At 47.6% G+C, this 16,655-nt stretch overlaps 3 protein-coding genes, 1 long non-coding RNA gene and 1 pseudogene across 5 annotated transcripts; 3 read left to right on the top strand and 2 right to left on the bottom strand.

Moving 5' to 3' along the window:
* Window positions 1-36: 36 nt before the first annotated feature.
* LOC120713577 lies at window positions 37-2,378 on the top strand. The gene is made up of 4 exons (XM_039999509.1): window positions 37-56; window positions 216-444; window positions 1,119-1,302; window positions 2,073-2,378. The coding sequence occupies exons 1-4, from the start codon at window positions 37-39 to the stop codon at window positions 2,093-2,095; spliced, it is 456 nt and encodes a 151-aa protein (XP_039855443.1). The 3' UTR covers window positions 2,096-2,378.
* Window positions 2,379-2,949: 571 nt separating this feature from the next.
* Window positions 2,950-3,507, bottom strand: LOC120713576. The gene has a single exon (XM_039999508.1). It carries the CDS (start codon window positions 3,505-3,507, stop codon window positions 2,950-2,952), a length of 558 nt encoding a protein of 185 aa, XP_039855442.1.
* Window positions 3,508-7,352: 3,845 nt separating this feature from the next.
* On the top strand, window positions 7,353-13,067 carry LOC120713055 (serine-rich adhesin for platelets-like). Its single transcript, XM_039999028.1, has 5 exons — window positions 7,353-7,805; window positions 8,832-9,814; window positions 10,030-10,302; window positions 10,497-10,588; window positions 11,907-13,067. Exons 2-5 carry the CDS (start codon window positions 8,858-8,860, stop codon window positions 12,835-12,837), a joined length of 2,253 nt encoding a protein of 750 aa, XP_039854962.1. The 5' UTR covers window positions 7,353-7,805; window positions 8,832-8,857; the 3' UTR covers window positions 12,838-13,067.
* Window positions 8,645-10,092, bottom strand: LOC120713056. 2 transcript variants are annotated; one of them, XR_005691166.1, is made up of 3 exons: window positions 9,918-10,059; window positions 9,588-9,773; window positions 8,645-9,298 (listed from the first exon to the last, which is right to left on the bottom strand). It is a non-coding gene; the product is annotated as an uncharacterized LOC120713056 (long non-coding RNA). The 2 variants fall into 2 exon arrangements; XR_005691167.1 differs by lacking the exon at window positions 8,645-9,298 and adding an exon at window positions 9,382-9,515 and having other exon boundaries at window positions 9,918-10,092.
* Window positions 13,068-14,198: 1,131 nt separating the features above from the next.
* LOC120713575 overlaps window positions 14,199-16,655 on the top strand; it is a 13,856-nt pseudogene continuing 11,399 nt past the window's right edge.

The raw sequence follows: 16,655 nt of genomic DNA, 5'->3' as shown, positions 1-16,655 counted from the left end.
TCCTGGATTCTTGCTGCAATGTTTGTCTAGGATTGAATGCGAAAACGTTTGTTATGGTTCTCACAGACCTGTTCCGCTGCTGTGTTCTTGGATGTGCTACTGCAACCCTCTACTGATCAACTTATCCACTAAAATTTGAATACAAAATCGAATTCGATATTTTAATCGGTGGGAATGAACTCGTGCAATATTTTCGAGCCCACTTGACTCATAAGGCTCAACTGGGCCGGGCTTCTAGCGTGGGCTCCAGAGCCCTGCTACAGCGCGAGGACGAGGGCATTTCCGGAACCACTACTTGCTAGGGTTTTATCTACCGGGTGCTATATAATCTTCTCCCCTCCATCCCGCCGCCGTCTCTGCATTTCCTTCTTCCCGTGGGATCCCAGCCGCCGCCGCCGCCGCGAGAAGAAGAGCTCGGCGACTCCCCGGTCGTACGAGAAGATGGTAACTCCCCCATGGAATCCCTTCCCCTTCCCCTCGGTTCTAGATCCGCCAGTAGCGAGTTCGTCCCACCCAATGTTCTCTAGCTGTGTAATGAGTGGCCGGGAAGTGAGTTGCTTGTGTTCGTAGAGGCGATGAAAATTTTTCTCACATGTTTTTGCTATGACCTCATGGTGGATCATCGTGCAATAGATTGGTCAGATTACGGTCAGTACTTGTGCTCTTGTTTGTTTACCAGCTCTATTCAGTTTTCTCGTGGCCTGCTGCCGATTTGTTCTTACCTCTACGCCTAGGTTGCATTGCTGCGAACATGGAAAGCTTATAGTTTTAGGTGATGTATTTTGATGCCACCATGGTTGCCATGCTAGTTCATCATTTCTGTGTGTTGTGTCAACTGCTTTTGATGTTAATAGGATGGCTTGTGGCTGTTGGAATGAATGTTGTTTTAGACAGTATTCAGCGATTGCATTTATCAGAAGAATTGGAAATGCATGATAGGGCTGACAGGTTTAAATTATTACAACTGTATAAGAACAACGAGTATAAACAAACATAGCATGTCTCCAGGAGTCTGTTTGGTTGCTAGTTGCAGTAAGTCTTTTGCGTCCAGTTAGTAGTGCATTGTCATCCTACAACTTTTATTGGTCTAATAGTTTGTGAAACAAATTTGACTGCAGCCGAAGCAGATCCATGAGATCAAGGACTTCCTTCTCACCGCGAGGAGGAAGGATGCCCGGTCTGTGAAGATCAAGAGGAGCAAGGATGTTGTCAAGTTCAAGGTGCGCTGCTCCAAGTACTTGTACACCCTCTGCGTCTTCGATGCTGAGAAGGCAAACAAGTTGAAGCAATCCCTTCCCCCAGGTTAGCACAGCTTTAATTCATACGGTATTGTTTCTGTTATGGTATATAAAACTCAATGCCTGTCATAGTATTTGCTGGAATTAATCATTCATGCTGCTGATGAGTGTCCCAGTGTTAGGGTTGTTTCTTTTTTTCCCTTAAATTAATGTCATTTTCTTAGTTATGTCTTTTTGATCAAGTAGCTGCCCCGATGAAGATAAAGTTTCGGTCCAAAGATAGTTGAAGATTGGTTTTAGCTTCAAGCCATTGACATGTCTTCTCGATCAATCGGTGGCTTGTGGCTAAAACCAATTTTTGATAACCATCAATGATGGCCAATAATAGCTATGAGATCTGAGGGACAACTGTTCTTTCTAAGCTTTTACAGTGGGTTGGGATCAATATTTTTTGTAGTTATAATTTATCATGCTCCATTAGGGGTGTCCCCTTGAAGATAATATTATTGAACCATAGATGAATGCTTGATTAGTTTTAGCTTCAAGCCTTTATTGTCTCTTCCTTTGACGTTTAGGCTTGTGGTTAAAACTATTCTGTTCTTTGTTCATCGATGATGGGCAATAGCTATGAGATCTGAGGCACAGGGTTATCTCAATTTCCTTTTGATTTTGTATTTCTCACTCTGATTGTGTCATTTCTCCGATTATAGTTTGGCTTTCAATTGTTCAGCTGCTGTCCATTTAGTCTGCTAATTTCTGCATTCTTCGTTTGGTCCATACACCATTCTACCAGAAGTTGTGCATTTTTTGATTGTATAATGCCCATTGGTGCAGGTTTGACCGTCCAGGAGGTTTGAAGGGACACAAGACAACATCAAGATGTGAACTATTAAAGCTTCCTTATCATCAGCAGAGCATTCTCTTCGATGTACCTTTGGAACCTAAGCTTTTAGACCTGTCAGTCATGGATTTGTAGATCTTGGATTTTTGGAGAAATACCATTTTACCGTATTCCAAGATGCTGCTTTTCAGTTTGATTCTTTCTGAACTGCAAGCTGCTTGAGTATTTGTTTGTCCTGCTTCCTTTCGGTTTACCAATCAGCAATTTAGATGGATGTAAGGGAGACATGGTTGCGTCTACCTTTGGCTCAATTTCCTTTCTGCATATTCTGTTGTCTGCGTAGAATATGTAGATGTCTTTTGTTGATGCGTTGCGTGTTATAACGGAAGTCATGACTGACATCGAGCTATTCTGTTACCGTCATGGTAGCGTCGAGCTTATCAAGCTATGTGGATAGTGTAGGCCAGAATGTATTAATCAAGAAGGGGATTACAAGAATTTACCTTTTCTTTCTAAAAAAATCGTCCTTTATTTAGGAAAGAAAGAATTAGCCTTTAGACTATAAAATATAACGCTAACAATTAGAGAACAATGAGCGGGGTGGAGAGCAGGAAGGGAAAAATTGGTTGTTGACGCAAGGAGAAGATGCCCAGATATAACATTAGCAATTACAAATAATTCAAATTGCCCCCGGAATAATTCGCATATGAGAACATGCATGATGTTTCAAAAATCAATATTTAGGGTAGGCACGTTGAATCGAGCGGCGAATTTTGTTAAACATGCGACTCTCAAGGTAAACTTTAGTTTATCATCCGGTCTATTTGACACGTGGCTGACTTGCGCTTGGACGCACGGCAGTGGCGATGCTCAAGGACGCAACAGCCGACGGCCGTGGCGCCGACGCTTGTCACCCCAGAGGAGATCGATGAGGTCGCCGGCGACGCTGGCCCCGTCCTTCATCCTCTTGTCGACGTCCGACACGATGGAAGTGTCGAGGCGGCGGTCGGTGAACGCCTGCTCGCAGCGGTCGGCCGCGCCCTCCGCGTCGCCGGCCTCCTCCTCGGCATCGCCGTACGCGCCGCCGTCGAAGTCCTCGCGCGCCGTCTCGAGCGCGCCGGTTGCGCCGCCGTAGTACCCGACGCAGTCGCCCAGCGCGTCGCCGACGTCCGTGCGGTCGCGCCTGTCGGCCTCCCCGGAGAGGAAGCCGGAGGCGGCCCTGGCGGTGGCGGCGGCGATGTCCAGCGCGATGCTAGCGAGCTCGTGCACCGTGGTGGCGTTCGCGCTCCGCGGGTCCGCGCCCAGCACCGCCGCGCACCGCGTGTTGTCGGAGCTCTTGCACGTGCTCGCGACGAAGTCGGCGTCGGCGAGCGCGGCGGCGACGGCGACGGCGAGGAGAAGAAGGATGGCCATGGCTGCCTTCGCCATTGCAGCAAAAGGAATAAAGTATCTACCCTTGAATGATTTTCTTGTGCGCTTTGATCTGCTATGAAAATTGTCGAGTCTTTGATCTTGTATATATAGGCTGTAAAAAGGATAGTTCCTGCTGGAAGAATGGCAACTGCTCCATTGCAATCTTACAAATGGGAAATAAATATATATGGAGATTAGTGTTGCAATTCACAAAAGCATTATGAGAATCGGGCGCCCTTGCGAGAAGAATCATGTAGATACGATCGTTCTTCCCAAAGAGTTTAATTACCTGCAAACGTTAACCTCTAAGTGCTGAATACATGGAACTACATGGAAGACACTGCTTAACAGCAATATAATTTCCATGTTGAAATATAAGAAAACAAAATGAGGTAGAAACTGCAGTGGCATGGTGGCATCATGTTCGACGAAGAACCTGTATGTAGCAGAGTAGCAGTAGCAGCACGCCTGTAGTTCATCAGTAGAGGCACGCACAGAAGAAATAGCAGGCAACCAGTTACTCATGTTCAGTTCAGACTTCATCAGAGCTTGAACAAATCGATGTCGTGCGGCGCTGCAGAAGTGATCGCAGTAGCATCTTCACCGTAAGGCTTTGTCCTGTCTGGCGCACATCAGAAATTCAGGATCGATCTGAAATTCCGAGCATGCAGAGAGATTGATCTTCTTCTGGAGTGCGTTGAAGAGCTAGGATCGATGATCCAGGCCATGACACACACATGCTGGCATGGAGCAGCCATCAAGCATGATTCAACTGATGATGCAGCCATGCTGCCCATAATCTATCCCTTGGCAATTACACGAGTGCCATGGCTGGCATGGCATCATGGGCAAGAGGCAAAGATTGGCCTCCGTACTGTCATGCTGTGCTCCGGCGGCCTTGGCACACAAGCACGACAGATAATGCTCAGAAAGCCAGGGGAGATCAGCAGGCCCCATACACATGCACACGCATGTGGGATGTAGCCCCCCTAGCAATGATCGTGATCCAATGCATATCCTGCGTATACCACTGGACTGTTGCTAACTAAATAATCATGCAGTTTCTAGTCGAAGATTATTGATGCCAAAGTTGTGTAGGAATTTTACATGAAACCGGGTTCCAACATGATTGATTCCTTAAGGACGCAGAATTTTAGTAATACTACTCCCATAATTCCAAAATGTAACCATTTCTAGTTTTGTTCAAAGTCAATCCATCTTCAGTTTAACTAAACTTGTAGAAACAAATTAAAATTTATGATATCAAATTATTATTATTGGTTGGCGTTAGGTTGGCCTTGGTTTGGGTTGTAGGGTTGGAGGTGTTCTCCCCTGCCTTGTTTCTGCTGCTGGTTGTTTGTTGTGGTTTTTGAGTGTTTGTCTGTGTTTCTTCAGTTTTTTATCTATTTTTAGTCTTTTGTGGTCTTGTGTTGGTCAAGCTCTGTTTGTCCGCATCAAAAATTGTCTGTAAGCTACTTTTTTTTAATGAAATATGTGCTTAGGCACGGTCGCGAAAAATTATTATTGGTATGCAAACTCAAAAGTTAGGATGAAACTAGAAATGCGTTTCCCTTGAAATTCCTTGCGTTCAATCTTTGCATGATAGAGCAAGTTTACTGGTATCATCTGGTTATCCTCATCTCCCGTTCCTTGGGATGCGATTCTTCGTCATGATGCCATCCATCCCCTGCAGATGGCGATGGATGGCAAACCTGAGGCTCGTCGATCTGCTCTGCCCACGCTGGCGCCGACATCCTGTTCAGCTGCCACATGCGCATGAAAACTAAAGAAATTATGATGCAATTTGTATAAACGAAAAATGCCAAAAAAAAATAATTCCTTTTGTTAGTGTTGAGGACAGGGCGACTGTGCGAAAGCACATGCTCACCAACTGTTTTCAGTTGCCTCGCTGCTCTGCGCTCCGTGATGATCTGTCTGGACCATATGCACCTTGGTGACAGTTTGCAGATCTGAATTGGGTTACTAGCAATCAGAAAGCTTTGGGTCTCAGTCTCACTGTCACCATGATGGCTGATGGGTGCATTTTACCGAGTTTTTACAGAAAATTACGCATGCTAGCCCCTCTGAAGCTCCCTCTATCGTTTCCAAATTAAAGAATGTATTCAGATACAACTACTTGTACGACATCAAGAGTAGAAGCTATGAAAGAGAATACATTGGTAAGAATTCCCTTTTTGAAGAAGGAAAAAAAAAGGAAGAGCATCGCCAGGCATCAACATTGATAAATCAAAGATTTAACTTTTGAAGAAAAAAAAGAATCATGATCAGGCATCAACATTGACAAATCAAAAGTTTAACTTTTCTAAACGAGTTAATACAATAAATTAAAGTAGCAGTGGGTGGATTTGTTCTCTGTATAGTTTCTTGCAAATTGAGCAAAGGCACGAAGTACCCTGAGCTCCTTGAAATGGAATGCGACAGTACCAATATTCGAGAGTCGAGACCATTTTAAATACCCCGCCTTTTGCTCTTCGAGACCTTGGGTCTACTGCCGCATGTTTTGTTTTTCCAGTTCGAGAAAAAGTAGATGCCTCTAGCTTCCTCTTCAAGTTATATTTTAAATAATAATAATAATAATAACAATAATATCATTTAAGTTCATGCCCATGTACCTTTCACCTTTCTTGTTCTAGTGTGCTTTCTATAGGACCTAAACAATCATCCGAAATCAAAAGAAGAATAATATGATGAAACTACATAAATTTTTGATTTGGAGATATAGCAACATGATTAATCTTGGGCCGTAGACTCTCACTTGTGAGGGAACGAGGTCGGGATTTCCCTTTATCTAAAAAAAGAAACATGATTAATCTTATCAACCACTAGCAGCTACTACTTTTTTTTGAAGAATTTTAGCACCTACTACCACATGCATGCATTGTGTGTGAGCCAGGTCAACTGAACCAAGATACTTCTGAACCCTTTCTTATCCATATGGATTATTTGCTTCATATACCTACCATTGTTCGATGCAAATGCCGGTACCGACAGCTCTAGATAATACGTGATGATAGCAGGCATAATAGAGAGAGAAAAAAAAGTATTCAGAATGTATACTCTGGCAGCTGGTTTACCAACCGGCAATACATTATACAGCAGTTACGAGATCCCTATCAATTATTCATCGGCAGCGACTGCATTATCATCCCGACGCTGACGGAATTGCCTGTACAACCAATCATATTTTGGATTATGCAGACATCTAGATCATGTTCAAATCGTTCATTTTTTTAAAAAAAAAAATGGTCGGAGCTATAACCCATTTTTAACGTGCAAAAGAAAGAAAAGAGCTGAAAAAACTGCAGTCAGTTTGCTGTTTGTTTAAAATATCTGAAGTCAAAACGCTGCAGAGTGATTAGTGAAGTGTCGGCCGTTGACCAAACTAGGTTTGACTATGCGTTTTGGTTGCTCCAGGCAAGCAAAAGCTTCGATCGACAGCTGCTCTGACCCATGGATCTCTTACCACCCCAATCTCTGTTTCAACTAGGCGATCACACCTGAAAATTTTGGAGATTTCTATCCAAAACCCACTTAACTCGAAACAAACCTGCACTGTTTCGCCATGATCGCGGATAAACGTAGCAAAATTAGTAGTTTAATGAGCTTATTAGATCACTCAAGAACACGCGTTCATCAAAAGATGGTCCCGGGAGTACCAACGAGAAAATGCAGAAAACCTGCTCCAAATCTCTGTGACATAGAAAAAGTTTTTTTTCTTGCTTTTCAGAAAAAAAAAAGGTTTTGCCCCTTCTCTCCACCTCGTCATCGGAACTCCGCTTTGCCCCATGGAAAGCGACGCCTCACCTCAACACACTCCACCCGCGGTCACTGACTCCCCGGGCCCCACCTCTCGCTTTCCAGCAGCTTTTCCATGGCACAGCAGCATCTGTCCTCGCAGCTCGCTGCCCCGCGTGCAGCTCCTCTCTTCTCCTTTTAGAGAGAGAGAGGGGGGGAGAGGCTGAGCAGAGGAGACGAGAGAGAAGCGCAAGGCGCCAGAGGCACCGTCGTCTCCCGGTTCGTCTCGCCACTGGTCACCGCCGCCCAGAGCCAACCGGCGGGATTCCGGATGCGACAAGCAGGGCGAGGCTGCCCGCCGCTCTTTTTATAGGATCGCAGGCTGCTGAAGCGGTAGCCGCCTCGGGGCGAGTGTTGGGAGGAGGAAGAAGACTAGAAGAGACAAGAATCGATCGTCTCCTCATCCCCGCAGCGAGTGTTCAGACTTAAGGACAAGGAGCACGGAGGAGGGGATCGGTCTCGCGGGACTCGGCGGGCTCCTGTTTCAGAATTCAGAGGTGCGTGTGTTCTCCACTTCTCAATGCTGCTGCTTCTTCTATCTTCTTCATCGCCTTCTCGATTCCCCTCTCTAGATTCGCCTTCTTCTGGTCTCCGCCCATTAGGCCGTCGGAGATTTCGGTTTCTTCCGTCTCTCTTCGATTCCTCCTGTCAAAAATCTTACCTTCCTGAACAGTTTGGTCTCTGAAGAGACGGGGTGACTGCTTTGGTTGTTGTCATCAAGATTGTTTCTTACTCTCCCTGATGAGTGCAAAGCCTAACATGAGCTCTTGCCCAAGATTTGATTCAGTTCTCAGGCAGCCCTCTCCATGTGGCAACGTTCGTGTGCAGTTTTTTTTTCCTTCCGAAAAATAAAACAATTCTAGTACAGAGCCAGCTCGCTGATTCTAGAACCGGTCCTCGTTGCATCCGCTCGTACTCATATATCTCGTTCCGGACTGAATTCAATGCCTTGCAACGAACAACGCCGTCCTTACTCATTGTAGCCACCGTTTCTAGTACACCTCTTTATGCTCTGCTTTACTTCACTTCCTTTCAGGTAGTAATGCGTCGTACCGACACTGTATATTGCCTCTTTTCTGGACATCAAGGCCATCCCCTTTTGTGTCGCTTGGATTTGTCTTGCTTTTTTTTCTGGTTCACAATTGTCTCTTTTTATTTTTTTTAAAATCAATTATGTTTTCAGCAGCTATTCTCCTGCTTTGTATGAATTTTAGTTCAATTCCGAGCTATATGTCACTGGGTTGCATTTGGTGACAAGTGCAACTTTTTTTTTCTTTCTGTTCATTATGACTCAACAAAAATGGTTTGTGCAACCGACATATTCATTTGGATTTAATTTGGTGTAAAGCTGCAACCTTTATTTCATTATAGATAGTTGAAGATTCACTTTTGGCACGGCTAGCCCAGGTTGTCCACCGTTAGCTCATCATTGTCCCCCCCCCCTTTTTTTTTTTGACTCCAATGCTCTATGTCCTCTATATGATAGTGATCACGGTTTCTGAATCCTGCTCAACAATGCGCAGGTAAATGTGCTTTGGGAGCTACAGCAATGGCGTCACTGGTACCCGGGGTCCTTCTCAAGCTCCTCCAGCACATGAACAGTGATGTCAAGGTTGCAGGCGAGCACCGGTCATCCCTTCTTCAGGTTGTCAGCATCGTTCCGGCACTTGCAGGGAGTGATCTGTTCACCAACCAGGGGTTCTACCTCAAGGTTTCTGATTCGTCGCACGCGACTTACGTCTCCCTCCCAGATGAGCAGCATGATCTCATATTGAGTGACACAATTCAGTTGGGGCAATTCATCCATGTAGACCGTTTCGAGGCAGCCACTCCGGTGCCAATCTTGAGGGGAGTCAGGCCAGTTCCAGGCCGGCATGCTTGTGTCGGCAATCCGGAGGATCTTGTGGTGACTAGCTCCTCTAGTTTTGTTGGCAACAAGAAGGCCCAACCAACCGTCACTGGCAATTCAAAGGACGCTGGTGCTTTGTCACTGGACAAAGAGCAGAGCAAGTTAGAGAAGATAAATGCTTCTGTAAAGATCAATGGGACAGAAAGCAAGAAACCCCAGCTCACTAAGTCGAACTCTTCGCTCTCGAAACAAGCACTCAATAGCCTTACAGAAGATAAGAAAGACATAGTTAGCTCAAAGCCAAAATCTACCACTGCTAGGTCCATGCCGTCATCTCCGACCAGCGTCCATTCTCTGCCTACATCATTTGATAAATTCTCAAATGACATGAAACAAAGAACAAAAACGAAAGGAGCAGAGAAACCATCACCATCTAGGCTATCCTTGTTAGAAAAGGCTGCTTCTGTTTTGAAGGCTACCACAGCAGGGAGAAAGTCCTCCGTAAGTAATTCACTTAGTAACACCATAATGAGTATTGAATCAGGACCAAAGGCCTTGAGAAGAAGCTGGGAAGGGAATGCAGATGCAAAAGGCAAAGGTAATTCAGATTCAAAGCCTGCCAAAGCTGAGAAGAAGTCAGAGAACAGAAGCTCTTCGGTACGTGTTGACAATGCTTTGTCATATATGTGGGTATATATAAATGGGATTTATCAAATACTTTTCAAGTTTTGTTCCAGTATATAGGATCTACAACTCTCACCTGAGCATATTTGTTACAATTTAGGAACGTGTAGCTCATCATTGATTCTATTAATGTCCATCACCATACAGTTTCTTTGGTAAATGATCTTTGTCAATTCTTCTGTGACCAGACTCCCAGACGGAAACCAGTAGTAGAAGAGAAGCCATTGCATAAGGATGACAGTAAGATTCAGACTCCACCCAGGAAGAGCTCAGCAAGTGCTCCTGCAGATGATTCTGACAAAGTTGTGAATAAGCATTCTTCTCCTATAAGGAGGACATCTGGTGTTTTAAGCAACCCAAATATCACAAATCTTGTGAAGGTTGCTGTGAATAGCAAAAAACTGACAGATGCTAACACTTCATGGACTGCGCTTCCTCCATCACTTGCTAAATTAGGAAAGGTAGGAGTGAACTCCCCTTTTGTTTGCCACTTATAGTCCATTTATTGCTGTTAACAGTTGTATACATTTTAAAAGCAATTAAGCTCTAGCAATACATTATGTTAACCAAAGAAGAGAGGATGATGTATCGTTTTAGCCTGTGGTAGTTGAATACTTCATATTTACTCGTGCTTAATGAGATATTGTTGTAACAGGAGCTTTTGAAGTACAGGGATGCGGCACAAATGGCTGCTGTTGAAGCCATGCAAGAAGCTTCTGCGGCAGAGAGCCTTCTTCGCTGTTTAAGGTAATGCCATTACAGAATTTGTATGTGGTTTACGTCTGAATTCTGTAACTGTATTTCAAGGCACTGTTGGCACAATTGCTTCTGAGATCATAATATGTGTGTAAACAATGACAAATGGTTGTTGCTACTCTGAATGACCCAGAAATATTCCTGACTGAGCTGCTCCCTTTTTCCTCAGTTGATTATACCTTAGTAATTTTTTTATTTCCAATGACACTTCTTCTATATTTAGACATACAAGGCAGTAATAATTGCCAAAGTATTATTGGATTCATGCTTTGAGATACCACTACAGCATGCTGTTTCGTATGTTAGTAAAATAGTACTGTGAAAATATAGATGCGCGGATCCTGGCTTTTATTGGAACATGCCATGCACCTGATGTTAGCACCTCTTAAAATAGATTTTGATCACAGAAAAGTGCTAAGTATTGATATGTGTGCTCTAAATAGTTGACGATGAACAAAAAACATCAAATTTGTAAATTTTGGTGTGAATTTCCACCAAGTTCTTATAACCATGGACAGAGTGTTGTTTATATCCATTGACTCATTATTTGGTTAAAGTTGCTCTTGAAAAGGTTTTCATTTATCCATCCAGATTTTGAACATCTCACCACAATTATGAGAAGCATATATCCATGCTTTACATGGCTTATAATAGCCGACAGTTTGGATGGTGGTTGGTTCTCTTGACGTCTATTTCAGTTCTCAATATGGCTCCTAAAATATTTTTCCACAATATTCTGCTGGTATCACATTCTAAGTGTCATAGCTATAGCTGTCATGTATGATTCAGTGATGCTATCACCTACTCCCATCTTTGTTTCGTCTCCCTTTGACCAGGCATGGACTTGCCATCATGCCCATGCACATGTTTAGGATTCAGACTTCACATTGCTCTCGTGGTCCTTTGCTCTACCGACAGTCTATAAACACTTCTACTGAATGTCTGAACCTTGAGTCCGCGCTATGCAGCACGGATGGCCAGCTGCTCAGCATCTCTTGCCGCAATGTTTGCGAATCAACGAGTGATCCTATGTGCACTTGCCACTGCAATATCTGTCCTATTGACCGTAGTGTGAAATTGTTAAGTGGAAAGCAGTATGAAACCAAAAGTTTTTACTTCACTTCTAGTTCTAGTTATGATCAGTGGTAAATGTTAATTTGTTTTGTCCTGTTGTACCATGATCGAAATCAAAGTTTTAGTGCTGTACATTAATGCAAAATTCAGGCCTCTGCAATTTAACTTTGCTCACTTATATCAACAGCACTGTTGCAGTGGGAATCTGACCTCATCTTCTTGTTATTCTGAGCAGCTCGTACGCGGAGGTGAGCTCGTCGGCGCAGGAGCAGAATCCACAACCAGCCGTGGAGCAGTTCCTTGCTCTGCATGGCGCTCTCTCCCGCGCCACCGTCGTTACAGAGTCTCTAACCAAGGCCACCGCCACGGCCTCCACCTCAACGTCACCAGACCGATCAGCAGCCAGCGACGCATCCACCGCTGACGAGGAGACCCTGGCTGTCGCCGCGGAGCGCCGCCGCCGGGCAGCTTCCTGGGTGGGCGCCGGGCTCGCCACCGACCTCTCCGCCTTCTCCCTCTATAACCTCAAACCGGCCCCCGCCAACATCATCTCCCCACTGGCCGTCGTGCTTGTCGACGAGTCAGCGAAACCGGCGGCGTCGGTGGCGAAGGCGTCGCCGCCCGCGAAGTCGCGGCTGTCACCGGCAAAGGGGAAGGCGAGACCTGGTTCGGCCGCCGCGGCCGCGGCCGCCGCTGCGGCGGCTGCGGCTGCGGCTGCAGTGCCTCCGCCGGAGTGGGAGCGCGGCGGCGGCGCGGAGGAGCGGGGCGAGCTGGCGCGGCGGCTCGGGGAGGAGGCCCGGGGGTGGTTCCTGGCGTTCGTGGAGCGGTTCCTGGACGCGGACGTCGCGGCGGCCGCGCCGTGGGACAGGGACCGCGCGGCCCGGATGCTCCCGCAGCTGAAGCGCGTCAACGACTGGCTCAGCGAGATCGGGAAGCCCGCGGAGACGCCGCCGCCGCCGCAGCAGCACTCGCCCTCGGACGCGGACGGCGAGGCCGCGGCGCCCGCCCCGAACGGCGGCGCGGCCAGCGGCGTGCCAGAGGAGACGATAGAGCGGCTGAGGAAGAAGATCTACGAGTACCTCCTGACCAACGTGGACTCCGCCGCCGCCGTGCTGGGCGGCGGCGAGGCGGCGCCGGCGCCGGCGGCGAACGGGAAGAAGGGGTGAGGCGCGTAGTTGAGGCGGGGGCAGGGCGGCGAGGGCTCAGAGTTGGGCCGTTAACTTGGATTGTCGGAACATGGGCCGTTCTGGATTCAAATGTACAAAATGGGCTGGATTGAGATTGTAGTGGTGTTTTTTTTTGGTGTTTTTGCCCTTGGATGGATTGGAAAGGTTACAGAAAACTTAGAACGAAAAATGGGTGGTGAATTATTTCCGTTCCAGATTTTTTTGGCAAAGCGATGAGCATAAGAGAAAATATCGCTAAGCAAAGTGGGATATCCTGTGTCAACCGAAAGAACAAGGAGGACTAGGGATACATAACCTTGAATTAAAGAATATCGCGCTGCTAAGCAAATGGTTGTATCGACTGTTGACGATGGAAGGTACTTGGCAACAGATCATTAAAAATAAGTATATGGGGAGTAAACCCATTGTTCAAGCCCAATGGAAGAGTGGTGATTCTCTTTTCTAGGCTAGCTTGATGAAAGTTAAAAACGAATTCCAAAAGTTCAGGTATTTCATCATCAAAGATGAGTCTCAAATAAGATTATGGAAAGACATATGGCTAGAAAATAGATCTCTACGTGAACAATATCCTCAGCTCTATAATATCGCTCCGAAAAAACAAGATACGGTTGCTGATGTACTCAGCACACCTATGCCTAATATATCCTGGCGTAGAGACTTAATTGTCAATAAACTTGGAGTAAAATGCACTGGGGGTCCTTAAACTAGTGAGGGTGTGTCAAGTAGGTCCACGAACTCCGAAAATGCAGATTCGGCCCCCTAATCTATTTAAGTGTGTCACTGGAGGTCCAAAACCCCTTTGACCGGGTCTGACTGCCTACGTGGACTCCCACGTCGGATCCAACATGGCCGTTGGCCCACGCTGGCGCGGAGGCGGAGGAGCTACACCCGTGAAACGTCCCTCCCCCCACTTTCCTCCCTTTTCCTCTGGTGCCCAAGCCCCGACCCACCTGGACGGCGTCGCCGCCGTCCCGTGAGCGCCGCCGTCCCTCCTCGCCACGCCGAGCTCGACCCTCCTCCCTCTCCTCGGCCGGCTACGGCGGATCCCCTGTCCCCTCCATGCGGCGGCCGCGGCGGGGCGGACCGGTGGCCGTGGCGCGGCCGGCGAGCGGCCACGGCGGCGAACCACCTCCCCTCCGCTCCTCGCCCTATCCCTCCACGCCTCCCTCCTCCTCGCCGCCTCTCTCCTCCCTCCCAAGCTCCTCCTCGGGTCCTCGCGTCGGCCGTGGCGGAGCTCGCGCGCGCTGGCCCGGCGGAGCTCCCGATCGGCGGCCGTGAGTGGGGGCCGCACGGCGAACCACCTCTTCCTCACGCAGTCCGAGAGCGAGGTCACGGCCGCCATGGCCGAGAGCGCGCGCCGCTGGGGCGCCAAGGTCACGCCCGCGAGCTGCTCGAGCTGCACGGCGGAGGCGGAGGTGCGCTTGGTGGAGCAGGGGAGCTCCAGCTACGCGACGCAAAGGCAGTGCGCGCAGGAGCAGGGGCGACCTGCGCACTGCGGGGCAGAGCGGCGAAGGCGGAGGCCCGCGCGGCGGCGGGGCACGGTGGAGGCCCGCACGGCACGGGGCGCGGCGGTCGTGGTCGAGCGCGGCGCCTCCTCCCGGCGGCCATGGGCGGCGCGGCGTGGCCCTCCCCTGCTCCCTTAGGTCCCCGCATGGCACCAACGGCTGAGCGAGAGTACCACGGGTGCGGTGACGGCTCCTCCTTCGCGGATCGAGGCGGCGGCTTCGGGCGGAGGGGGTGGCGCTCCGTATCGAGGTTGCGCCGCCGCAGCGCCGGCCGCCCACCCCGCCTCGCGCGGACCCAGCCGGCGAGTCGGAGCATGAAGGGGAGAAGGGGGCGAGCCGGCCGCCCGCTCGCCCGTCGCCGCGGAGCCTCGTTGCCCGGCGCCGGGAGGGGAGCGGAGCCGCCGGGGGGCAGGGGCGGCACCGGGAGGGGAGCGGAGCCGCCGGGGGGCAGGGGCGGCGCCGGGAGGGGAGTGGAGCCGCCGGGGGGCAGGGGCGTGGGCCAACAGCCACGTTGGATCCGACGTGGCAGTCCACGTAGGCAGTCAGACCCGGTCAAAGGGGTTTTGGACCTCCAGTGACACACTTAAATAGATTAGGGGGCTGAATCTGCATTTTCGGAGTTCGTGGACCTACTTGACACACCCTCACTAGTTTAAGGACCCCCAGTGTATTTTACTCATAAACTTGTGATGTGGAACAACCTTGTTTCACATCTTGCAACTGTTGAACTAAGTCACGAGGAGGGGGGTGATTTCCGATGAAAGTTAGACCGGTCAGGTGTTTTTTTTCTGTAAAATCACATTACTTAGGTCTAATTAATCAGAATACTCCCAGCTTAAATAAGGATCTATGAAAAAATGAAAATCCCTCTCAAGATAAAAACCTTTCTCTGGTACCTTAGGCATGGAGTTGTATTAACAAAAGATAATTTAGCCAAACGAAACTGGTACAGAAATCCACAGTGTTGTTTTCTGCTATGAGAATAAAATGATACAACATCTATTTTTTGACTGTCGGTTTACAAGGCTGATATAGACTACTGTTTATGCGGCATGGGGTCTCCCACAGCCTCGCGATAAGTATGTTAGGAAACTAGACTATCAGTGTATCTAAAGAGTATAAACATTTACTTCGTGTGGGCGCGACAGCCTTGTGTTGGTTTGTTTGGTGCTGCAGAAACTCTGTGATTTTTTATAACAAACAACCATCCTTCTTGCAGATGATCTACTCTACATCATACTGGCTACGCACGTGGGCTATCCTTCAGCCGCCTACCTCGCAGGATGTCTTTGTAGCGGCGTCTCATTTTTTGGAGCAGGTGGTCAAGAAATTTTTTGCCCGGGCACATGGGTGGCAGTCTAGTCTTAGGATTGGCAGCCATTAGTTTGTTCAGTTTTGTAAGACTTTAATAGGTTATGTGCGTTTTTAGCAGAGTCGAAATTTTTTCAAAACGTATCACCTTAATGTATCATTTTGAAATTAATAAAAGTTCCCTTTTTAAGAAAAAAAAAAGCAATATGGCGTGCAGCACTAGCTAGTAGCAATGCATCCTCAGCGCATCGGTGGTGGCTGTCCATGGGCACCGGCTTCGATTCCCCTCTCTGCATCTGTCTGCCATCATCTCACAATGCAGAGCCGATTGATCCTCGTCCCTTCAACTAAATAAAAAATAATCCAACGAGACATCTTTTTAGTTTAGGCTGTGTTTAGTTTCTTGTTTTTGAAATTTTGAAAATGAATCTTTTCATATTTAAAGTATTAAATATAGACTAATCAAAAAATTAATTACAGAACTCATCTGTAAATTACGAGACGGATCTAACGAGCCTAATTAATCTGTCATTAGCATATGTTTACTGTAGTTTTACTATAGCATTTTAGTGTCTAATCACGACCTAATTAGGTTCATTAGATTCGTCTCGCAGTTTACAGTCCATTTATATAATACGATTTTTTTCAACTATATTTGATACACTATGCAAATATTTTATAAATTTTTTAAAATTTTAAAGTTTGGATCTAAACAAAGCCTTAGAATAGAACTGTTTCATCCCACTCCACTCTCTAACTGCCTAAAATTAACCCCGACCGGATCAGAGGAGGATGATCCCAATCCCTTTGGGCAGACCGCCCGGAAGCAAAGCAGACCATGTCGCCGTCCCGTCCGGCACGGCCAACACCGCCGTCTCGGCGTCGTAGGATCCGAGTCACTCGCCCCGCATATACCGGCATATCTCCTCCACCCTGCCGCGTCCGCCTCGTCGCGCTGTGTGACAGGACCGCCAAGTTAAA

This window comes from Panicum virgatum, chromosome 6K (genome assembly GCF_016808335.1).
Source record: "Panicum virgatum strain AP13 chromosome 6K, P.virgatum_v5, whole genome shotgun sequence".
Classification (NCBI taxonomy): domain Eukaryota; kingdom Viridiplantae; phylum Streptophyta; class Magnoliopsida; order Poales; family Poaceae; genus Panicum; species Panicum virgatum.
Note: the sequence above shows the minus strand (reverse complement) of the source record. Positions and strands in the feature narration are given on the sequence as shown.

Bases quoted from the DNA above. Each gene is read 5' to 3' on its own strand.
- LOC120713577 (XM_039999509.1), top strand. From the start codon at position 37: ATGCGAAAACGTTTGTTATG. The intron at 445-1,118 runs GTAACTCCCCCA...ATTTGACTGCAG, and splicing joins CCCGGTCGTACGAGAAGATG to CCGAAGCAGATCCATGAGAT. The intron at 1,303-2,072 runs GTTAGCACAGCT...CCATTGGTGCAG, and splicing joins GAAGCAATCCCTTCCCCCAG to GTTTGACCGTCCAGGAGGTT.
- LOC120713576 (XM_039999508.1), bottom strand. From the start codon at position 3,507: ATGGCGAAGGCAGCCATGGCCATCCTTCTTCTCCTCGCCGTCGCCGTC.
- LOC120713055 (XM_039999028.1), top strand. From the start codon at position 8,858: ATGGCGTCACTGGTACCCGGGGTCCTTCTCAAGCTCCTCCAGCACATG. The intron at 9,815-10,029 runs GTACGTGTTGAC...TTCTGTGACCAG, and splicing joins CAGAGAACAGAAGCTCTTCG to ACTCCCAGACGGAAACCAGT. The intron at 10,303-10,496 runs GTAGGAGTGAAC...TTGTTGTAACAG, and splicing joins CACTTGCTAAATTAGGAAAG to GAGCTTTTGAAGTACAGGGA.